General features: G+C 46.0%; 1 protein-coding gene across 10 annotated transcripts in view; it reads right to left on the bottom strand.

Annotated features, from left to right (window-relative positions):
• Window positions 1-227: 227 nt before the first annotated feature.
• LOC118123999 (myocardin-related transcription factor A) overlaps window positions 228-10095 on the bottom strand; it is a 30827-nt gene continuing 20959 nt past the window's right edge. For 8 of the 10 annotated variants that reach the window (XM_035181756.2, XM_035181755.2, XM_035181757.2 and 5 more), the window contains 13 exons: window positions 9208-9368; window positions 8739-8855; window positions 8163-8225; window positions 7523-7707; window positions 7192-7348; window positions 6621-6882; window positions 6259-6395; window positions 5184-6062; window positions 4926-5099; window positions 3547-3699; window positions 3346-3426; window positions 2689-2737; window positions 228-2588 (listed from right to left, as the gene is read on the bottom strand). In XM_035181756.2, the coding sequence (XP_035037647.2) occupies window positions 2032-2588; window positions 2689-2737; window positions 3346-3426; window positions 3547-3699; window positions 4926-5099; window positions 5184-6062; window positions 6259-6395; window positions 6621-6882; window positions 7192-7348; window positions 7523-7707; window positions 8163-8225; window positions 8739-8855; window positions 9208-9368 (2975 nt within the window). In that variant the 3' untranslated portion in view covers window positions 228-2031. The remainder of the gene's footprint in view (window positions 2589-2688; window positions 2738-3345; window positions 3427-3546; window positions 3700-4925; window positions 5100-5183; window positions 6063-6258; window positions 6396-6620; window positions 6883-7191; window positions 7349-7522; window positions 7708-8162; window positions 8226-8738; window positions 8856-9207; window positions 9369-10095) is intronic. The other 2 variants (XM_035181754.2, XM_035181758.2) reach the window with 2 other exon arrangements.

The raw sequence follows: 10095 nt of genomic DNA, 5'->3' as shown, positions 1-10095 counted from the left end.
TTTGTAAATCAATGTGACAGCGTTGCAGTACTTGCTCCTATGTGGGTTTATAACAGCGTCGGGTTGTGTGTCTTTGTGTGTTTGTTCTTTTTATATACATCTTCAAAGATAAGCAGCGAGGTTGAAGATGTGACCGTTAGACAAAACACATAAGCATATAGTGATGTTCAGCTTTGTAGTTCAATGTCGTCAGCTTCTTCAGCATCAAACACAACAAAGGCCTCGAGAGACATTATTCAGTTTTATTTTATAAATCAAAAGTTTTCCCGCTTTATCGCCAGTTCCAAGACGTCAGAGTCTCATTATCATTTCAATCAGTAGATCTGTAAAACAGCCATTTACACATGTTCACAAAACCAGTAACAACCAGTGTCTAATCATATGATGATATAATTACTGCCCTGAGGTTGTATGCCTCCCCTCCAACAACCAGTAGTTTCATTTGCCATATTTAGACTAACTGTATATGACCTTTGACCTTTGCCCAATGAAATCTAATCATTTCCTCTTTGAGTCCAAGTGACAACTGAGGAAATTCTCTAAAGGCACATTTGACATATCATGTTCAAGAGGCTAAAAGCACGTTTTCTCTGGCTGAAAATAGTAGTCACAGTTCACACCAACCTATACACAGAGTGTTACACTCTGGTGTATAGATTTTATAAAACTATACAAACAAACGTGTCTTATAATAAATCTTTAGTGCCTAAACATCAGTGTAAAATCTCAGAGGGAAATAAAAACCTCAGTGGCCACAGTACTGATACAGTACAGGACAGCCAGTTATCACCATTAAAACAAAAAATATGACAAATGCCTTAACATGAAGGCATTTTATCCAACTGTATACAGTCCCTTCTCTTTCATATGATACTGTTTGTTCATTAAGAGCAAACAGAACGGGAGAGAAACGACAGTGAGGCTGTTTCTAAAGCAGTAACACGCAGTATTGTGAATATAGATGTAGAGTCTACACCAGGTGCACAAACCTTAGTCCCACATGTTTACATTCAGAGGTCGTCATAGCAAAGACATTCATACATAACATATATAAATACAAAATGTGTGTACGTGTTTATAATGTTCATAGAATTACATCAATTAAGAAATTAAGACATTTGGCTTCACGTGACATTAAAGGGTCATTCTCTGACAAATACTCGAAAAACACCCCAATATTTTAAATATCAATGTAATGTTCTCTCTGTAATCCTGGAAATAAACTTAAATAAGATAAATCAAGTTTATTTTGTTGCGCTCATCTGCAGGAGTCACCATCTCTCACCTCAGTACCTGATGCAGTAACTTGCTTCACTGGTGACAGTTGCATAAAACCTTTTGCATAAGAGTTGTTTGGAGGAAGTTGTGTTGTGAATGAAACAAGAACCGACTCTGATTAGATCACATCTTTAAATACTTCATGTCTTTTGTCCTCCAGAATGACGTCAAATCAATTAATTAGCTTAATTTCTCCCACTGTTCATATGTTTTTTAATATTTTTAAATTATGGAGGACAGCTCGTCTACAAACAACCTATTTACACAGTCGTGTTGCTGGGAAATCCGTCTTTGACCCAATCTCATCGATTACCTATATCTTTTTCCTGCAGTGGTCAAATATGGATTATGTTTACTACGAAAGGCCGCTAAGGAAGAGCTCGCATTCTAATTAGACAAAGGTCAAATAAACCGATTGACCTTTCCACATCAACATGGCGTCTGCGTCCTCAGGTAGATTCGTCTGTCTGCAGGCAACAGGTACATGACCCAGTTCAAAGAGCCTCAGCACAGATTGGGTCCAGATATATATCTGAGTAGATATACTATGTAAGTGAGTACATATGTAGGACCTGCCTAATACGTGTATGCAGTCAATACTGCAGTGTGTAAGTACAATAAAGGTCAAAGTGCTTGAGGATTCAATAAAGCAAACGTGTGTGAAGATGCAGAGAAAAGTGCTCTCATCAAAAACTGAAGCCTCAGCAATCAGTTCCATGTTGGTGTATGTGTACTAACCGCTGCACATACATCCTACAGGCAGGAGTCCCAGTGTATCTGCAGGTCACAACTGTCCAGGAAGTCTGTGGAGAAGATACTAGCGGGAGTGTGAGGGCCGAGCGGGGCGAGCGTGGTGCTTTCCTCCCCTGTCTCTACTCCCATTGTGAGGTCCAACCAATCCATACTGTCCAGGCCACGCTCCTCCTCTGGTGCCATGTTGAAGGTGTCCATGGGAGACGGGGGGTGGTCCAGGATGCTGGGGGTGCACAGCATGTGGCTGTGGAGGTCGTCGATCAGCGTCAGCAGGCCTCCGGGCTCCACCCCCAGGAGAGGCTTGCCCGTGGTGCTCTCCAGGAAGTCCTCCAGGCGTCCGCTCCCAGTGTTGAAGTGCTGTTCCTCTCCTGTGGCGTCGACCAGAGTCTGAAGCTCGGAGCGCTCTGAGACGGAGGGCGGGGGGGTGTCGCAGCTGGGTGCGACGGGAGGAGATAGCATCAGCTGGAATGGGGAGGAGGCAGGGGAGGAGGCAGGGGAGTTTGGATTGAGACGGTCCAGGGACGAGTCTGATGCTGTGTTGAAGGGGGTCGACTTTTCTATAAAGAGAAACACAGAGAATGTTAATGTTTCAAAGTGATGTGTCGACCTGAGGGTGACGGATCAGTAGGAGAACAAACAGAGCGGACGATGTCTCACCTCCTGTCTGCAAAATGATGTCGATAAAATCATCTTCATGCTCTGTAGGCTGAGGACACACACACACACACACACACACACACACACACACACACACACACACACACACACACACACACACACACACACACACACACACACACACACACACACACACACACACACACACACACACACACACACAGACACACACAGTGTTACTGCATGACAAGAGCACTTGATGTGTCATGTTGTGATAAAATGCGCGATACAAAGGACACTAAAGCAAAAACTAGAACTAGCTCTCCCTGGTTGGATGCCTCCGCTGACCAGAGCTGTTTCAGTTACATGACCTTTGACCTCTGACTTTTTTGGGATGAGGTCACAGTTACTTTGACCTTTGGCCCTAATCAGTTTATCCTTGAGTCCAACTGTGCGTTAAACAAATTTAAATCCTGTGATATTTTGCTCAGAAGAATGAGACGGACAGTGACAGCAGTAAAACCTGACACCTGTGGGCCACTGGCTGTCAGCGGGGGGCGGAGCCATGAATATAAAAACAAACTGGCAAAGGTCATTAAAATCATGATTATGAACATTTGCAGCCTGGTGTGTAAAGGTTTACATAAAACAGCTGATTTGTGCAATGACACATTGGGAGCATGCGGTGCGTCATACTTTGTTATCCGGCGAGGAGGCGGCCGTCTGAACAGAAGCTGGAGACAGACGACTAAATAAAACATCCAGACTGGAGCCGAGCTGGAAACAGAAACAGGAAACAAGGTTTCACTTTCCAAGGACAAGATAATGGGAAAATTTGGATTTTTGGGAAAAGTTAGAAATCCCCTTGAAGGATTATCCGTGTGGTAGATTACTTACAGTGTGAGAGGGAGGTGATGGGATGTTTTCCCCCGAGGGAGCGGCCTCCTGGTTCTGGAGGAGGGGCTGCAGACTGGGGGGGGCGGACACACACTGAGCGGCTCCCTGCTGTGGTCGGTCCCCTGACACCTGGGGTCCCCTGTTCTCTACCTGCTTTTACATGTTAAGAAAAAACAAGACATTTGTTCACATTTGTTTTCCAATGGTTCACAGTGATGATATTTGTCAGGTGCACCCCCAATAAACTGATTTACCCTAGAATCAACACCACTACTTCAATGTATCTATTGCGTAATTATATATTTACCATATATAATTACGTTTCAACCACTCAACCATTACCTTTAGTAATTTCAGCATCTATCACATTATCCAATATTTAGGTTAATTCTAATTCATCAATTATGTCATTATCTCATTATCAGATTTAAACTAGTCATCCATTACTTTTACCTTCTGCTAAATGTTTCAACATTCATACTCATCCAGTTCTTTATCTTCACCCATTATTTTTATATATAACATTTATCAGATACTGTATTTCACAATTTATCCATTACACAAATACATTTTTACACACTGTCAGAATGTGGGGATCAGGTGTTACAGCTGACTCAATATGTTTATGTAAGTTTTCTTCTCCATGAACCCCGAAGCGACCCCGTGACACACGTACCCTGGGTTGGGATTCACCCCCCCCCCCACACACGGGCAGCTCTCTCCCGCAGAGAATATCTCATACCGGTGCTAAACCTACGCCAACCACCAGGAGCGATATGCGCAGTCAACAAATCTGTTCATGTTTTGAGGTCGGGCTTCACCCCGCAGACAAAGAGAGCGAGCACACCTGCGCTCCACGAGAAAAGACTCCACATCTCAATTAGCCGAGATGCGACGGAGTCTTTGTTCCTCCCCCATCAACAACATGAATCATAGTAATGGAGGATGTCGTTAGAGTAATTAGCAAAGCAATAATAATCAGCATCTGGCTGGAGTCAGACACTCTTATCAAGGACTGCTGTCGTTGTGTGAAACAGCGTAAGTCATTAATTTCCACAGACTCACTGGAGCAGTTCTTTCACTCATGTTTCTGTCTGTATTTTAGTGACACATTAACAGAGCAGCCTGATGCTGCACTTCTGACGAGGAAGGAGGCTCCGGGCTTTGGTTGAGGATGAGGAGTATCACAGGGATCCATGCAATATGCTAACATGATTCTAGTGGAGACTCATACGTCCAGATCATCTTCCTCCCACTACTTTGGACCTAATCCCCAATCTGCATGACTTTGGACTGCGGGAGGAGGACGGAGTACCCAGAGAAAACCCACGCAGACACGGGAAGAACAAAAAATGAATTGGGATTTTGATGTGATGTACCTGGAGAGTGATGTGATTGGTCGCTTTTCCCTCGGGTGCGTCAGTGATGCGATTGCTCAGTGCGATCAAGAAGTGGTTTCCTTCCCCGTCTGTGACCAGGGCCGCGGTGGAGTCTGACCAGGTCGGGAGAGAGGGGACCGATCCTGACTGCTCCTTCACGTACTCCTGAGACACCTGCACATAAAAAAAACTTTTAGAGGAAGAAGTGTAGGTGTCCGAAATATTATTTACAGCTTCAACCCTGACCCCCTTCCTCACCTGTGGGGCCTGCTGCTGCACCTGTTGTTTCTTCTGTATTAGCACCTGTTGTTGCTTCAAATGTATCTTGGTGTGTATCTGGATTTGCTGTGGCTGTTTAGTCGGCTGCTGCTGAAACAGCGGCTTCAGTTGTTGTTTCATTAGAATCTGTTGCTTCTGCTGCTGTTTGTGAGATTTCTTCTTTTTCTGCAGAGAAAGTTTCTGCTGATTCTCCAGCGCCTGGTTACAGTTGTGGATGTTTTGCTGCTGCAGCAGGAGTTTGTGTACGACGTGCCGCTGGGCCAGCTGCAGAGCGTTCTGCTGCAGACAGTCATGATGCTGCTGTTTGTTCTGTGGCTCGATGTGCAGCTGAACTTGCTCCTGTGCTTCCTGAGTTTGCAAGTAAGATCCACGGGAGTCTAGGGATTGCACTTCCTCCGTCTCAGGGGCTTCCTGTTTGACTGTGACTTTAGTGTCACATGAAACAGATGATGTGGGAGGGGGGAATGGAGGATGGACAGACGTGAGGGTGACAGCAGGCTTATCAGGAGGTTCTTGTTTTACTCTTACAAGAACCACAGGCTCAGAAACCTGCGCTCCTCGGTTCCCATGCTGCAGCTGCATCCTCAGCACCTCCACCAGCCTCTGCTTCTGCCTCAGCATCCTGGTCAACTCCTCTATCTGCTGGTCTTTCTCCTTCAGCATCTTGTCTTTGTCCAGAGTCCGTACTGGAGCTGTGGGGACAGCTGACGGGAGCGGGCGGTGTTTCTGCAGAGACGCTGGCTTTAGAGAGAACTGACACGGAGCTGGGGCGGAACATGGGAACTCTTGTTTAATATTCGTTGAAAGCCGAGGAGCTGAACGTGGCTGAAGACCCGACTGGGAGAGAGGTGACCTCATCTAGACAGAAAATAAGAATATAATAAATAAAGGCTGACATTGACATCCACGGTTCTAGCAAGGTCATGGCACGGTTAAGTCATAACCAGTTTACATTTTTCAATATTCAAACGTGTAAGATGAGTAACGAATGTGAAGATGCTTCTGTGGTTACACAAGATTAATTCAACAGATCACATGTGAAGCTTATTCCCACCATTTCCTCCAAAGCATCACTGTTGCCGCTGGACTCCACTGGACTGCTGTTGGCCGGCGGGTGGTCAGAGAGGGTGATGGAGACGGGGGGGGGTGGTGACACCGCACCACTGGAGGTCACAAGCTGCTGAGGAGCGGCTGCAGGGGGAGAGGAAGTGTTACATGGGTCAGTCACACAGAGATCATGAATGGGGGATTTGACAGACAACACACTCTGTCATTATTGTTTGCTACATTTAATTTCTAAGAATTTGTCTATCCACAGAAACCCCCCCACTGACTAATACAAAATAGATAAAACTAAAAACCACACAGACATGCAGTGACTGTGAGTGTGGCACAGTGGAAATCCTCTGCAGTCACCTAGCTGACTCGTCAGGGAGGATGCCCGGCAGCACTGGATCTGTTGCCGCTGTGATGCGCTGTCGGCGACGGCTGCAGCAGGATGGGAGGATCTTCCTGCTCCTTCCGCCCCCGGCCCTGTGTTACCCCCTGCTGTTGGAGCGGAGGTAGTGCCACTGCCTCCGTTCAGCTCCTGGTAGGCCTTCAGCCTCTCGATGAGGCCTGTTTTGGTGCCGGAGACGGGCAAGCTACGCAGCTTCAGCTGGCACTTCAGCTCCACGACCTGACGGGAGATGGAGTGAAAGAGAAATGGAGAACGAGGGACGAGAGCGATAAGAAGTGAAGAGATGAGGATGAAACATGAGAAGAAAATTGAAAAGGATTAAAGGAGAAGGAGGAGAGGATATAAAATAAAGACAGAATAATCTGTTACTGTCTCTCTCTTTGTCGGCTCTGAGCTAACGGCTCACTTTGCTATGTCAACAAGAATATTTCACAAAATCAAGTTCTATCCACCTGTAGAAGCCTGTTGATTCTACACATGTTTTATAGTTTGGGTGATGTCCACCCCTGAGGAGAAATATGATCTAACCTTCATCTCATCCAGGTTTAGAGGTAGAGACCCTGCTTGTGTCCCATCTAAAGGAGCTGAGCTGTGACGGCCCTGGACAGAGGGGGGGGCAGCGAGAGGCGACGGTGGGGAGGAGGTGGTCCTGGAGTTGGAGGAGGAAGACAAATTTTTCTGAGGTCTGTCGGGGGGACAGGCAGAGGTAGGAAGACGATAATGATCTTTTCAGCCTTTAAACAATTACAGCTAATGCAAATAAACCATTTGCACCACCCCAGATTCTGAGTTCTGAGATGATATTAAACTAAAGAGCAGAACAGAGTGGCTCTTTTTCTTTTTCCAACGCCACACTCACTTGGGTGGAGCCGGCAGGATGGCCTGGTAGTTGTAGTGCTGCTGCTGCTGACTGAGGATCTGGAGATGCAGGAAAAGCTGCTGCTGCTGCAGGATCTTGGCATAAGACGAGTCCAGCAGAGGAGGAGGCTCTTTTTCTCCCTTCTGGTCAGGAGGGACGTACTGATGGTACTTTAACTTCTTTATCTGGATTAAACACATCACGAACAACGTCACAAATCATTACTCAAGCATTACATTGCTGATTCAACGGCTAATGTCGGGTCCCTCTTAGGTTTAGATAAATTGGTTCATCAGAAAGCTATCGTTAGTTTACTTCCTCTTCTAGTCTAAACCATAAACTGAAAATAAAGATGAAGGACTCGTCTCCACCTCCTCCCACTGCCAAGAAATGAAGCCAAAACATCCCATCTCAGCTGTCAATCACGACATATCACCATCAAACATGAACACTTGAACATACATCATTAGAATGACCTAAACTGACACAAACCGTCTTTGAGAAAACTTTATATGACGGGTACTTTGACATTTGAGTTTGGCCCATGTCCCATCTGCTGACATGGAGGAGGCAGGACATGCTGTCATGTCGTCCATCTTTATATAAACTCTATGGTCTAAACACAGGAACAGAAGTCTACCTTTGGCTGGTTGTCCTTTGGTTTCTTGTGTCTCTGGGCGGAGCGGTCAGAGTTTGGTTTCGTCTGGAACAAGAAAAGAAGCAGTGATGTTGATCATTGTAAACATAAACTTTTGTTTGTAATATGACACAGTGCAGCGGTATTAATTACTTTTCTACCACTTGGGGCATTTGCAGCAGGCTGTTAACACAAATAACACAATCCAACCTCTAAAAGTTTGGAAGGTGAATGCATTTAGAGTCATGCGTGTGGCAACCTGATAAATGTCTCATTACTATTTAATGTCTCTTGACTCTAAAGAAAGATTCCTGTCTCTTCAGCTGCAGCTGGAAACGAGTTGACAGTAAAACCATGACAATGGGCCCATGGTGCTAACGGGAGCAGCAGCTGTTCATGTTCTGTAGCTGATGCAAATGTTTCATGCTCTGCTTCACACGTTTCAGGTTGTGCAACAACCGTCACATCACACTTCATCTGTTCTGTTAGCAACACAAACACCATCTTTAGATCTGAGCACCGACAGTTTACTGAGAGGTGAGGCCTTTTTCAACCTGTGAGGTTTGGTTCGTCACTTACCCTGATCAGAGAGGCCACACCCATCCTCTGGGCAGATGGTGCTGTCACCCCATTGGTTAGCTTCAGTGAGGGTCGGTGTCCAGAGAGCAGAGGTACACGAGGAGCTGAAGGAGGGTCCTGATGGACAAGATGAAAACAGACGTGGACTGAGCTCCACCTTCTACTACTACTTCATCATGGCCTCACAAACAGGCACAGCACCCTTCTACAGAGACTGGCAGTCAGAAAGGTCCCCAACAGCCCCCTGAATTCAATAAAGCCAAACCACTCATCACAAAATAGCTAAAGATCTCTGCCGTATAAGAGAGTGAAGAAATTATAATAATCCTGTACACCCCGAATCTGCTCCAAAAGTTAATTCTTCCTCGACTTCACTTTGTCCTCTGAATTCACTCTATTTTTACACTCTTGCAGCTATGACACACGACATGTCAATCACATCACCGTCTTCCCTCCAGAGGATTCGTACCTGTGTAGGAGAGGGGATGCAGCTCTCAGTGTCTTGTGGAGAGGGTGGGGGTCCCACGGCCGCAGGCGACTCCTGTCCTACTGGCTGTTCTGGGGACAAACTGTCATTGCTGTCCACGTCACAGGATGAGTTATCACCTGCAGCCTTTGGAAACTGTGTCTCTGAGGGAGGGGAGAGGGAGACAGGGAAGAACATATATCTTGGTGGATGGAGAGTTTTTCAAAATGGAGGTCCATAAAGGGGCCAATTATATTTATATGTCCTACATCCATGCACGTTATTCCATGTTTACTGTCAGCTCCAAATGAATTGGCATATTGATTGTTAGTACTAATAGTAAGTGACTCGTTTATTTCATTTTAAAGACTACTGACAGGACAGTGGCACTTCAGGGATCAATCAGATTTCAGCTGAGGCCGGTGTCCCCCCTGGTGTCCCCCCTGGTGTCCCCCCTGGCCCAATAGTCCCCTTAAACTCAATCAAGTTGCATCAAAGTGCACACACTAGATATCAGATTCAGATCCATGTATTATTCCCTGGGATATCTGTGGAGACGTAAAAAAGCCATATCTCACAATCCCACACCAAAATGTAAAATCTTCTTCTTTGACCTAAACCACGTCCGTCGGAAATCGTGGTCGACCCAACAGGTGTCGATCCAGAATCCAAACCGTCACTGTGCCAATGAACTAATGCACTGTGAGGAGAAATGATCCCGAGCGCCTCCTCTGTTAGAACCAGCGACACGTCCCTGCACGTGTGTGTTAATGCTCCTCTGACTGTGTGAAATACTACAACGAGCTCCTCGCACCACAAGCTTATTCTCCAGTGTCTGCTCCAGAAACGTCACCCGGAGCGTTTATCCCTGAACAGAGTGTGACGGCAGCT

This window comes from Hippoglossus stenolepis, chromosome 16, assembly GCF_022539355.2.
Source record: "Hippoglossus stenolepis isolate QCI-W04-F060 chromosome 16, HSTE1.2, whole genome shotgun sequence".
Taxonomy (NCBI): Eukaryota; Metazoa; Chordata; class Actinopteri; order Pleuronectiformes; family Pleuronectidae; genus Hippoglossus; species Hippoglossus stenolepis.
Note: the sequence above shows the minus strand (reverse complement) of the source record. Positions and strands in the feature narration are given on the sequence as shown.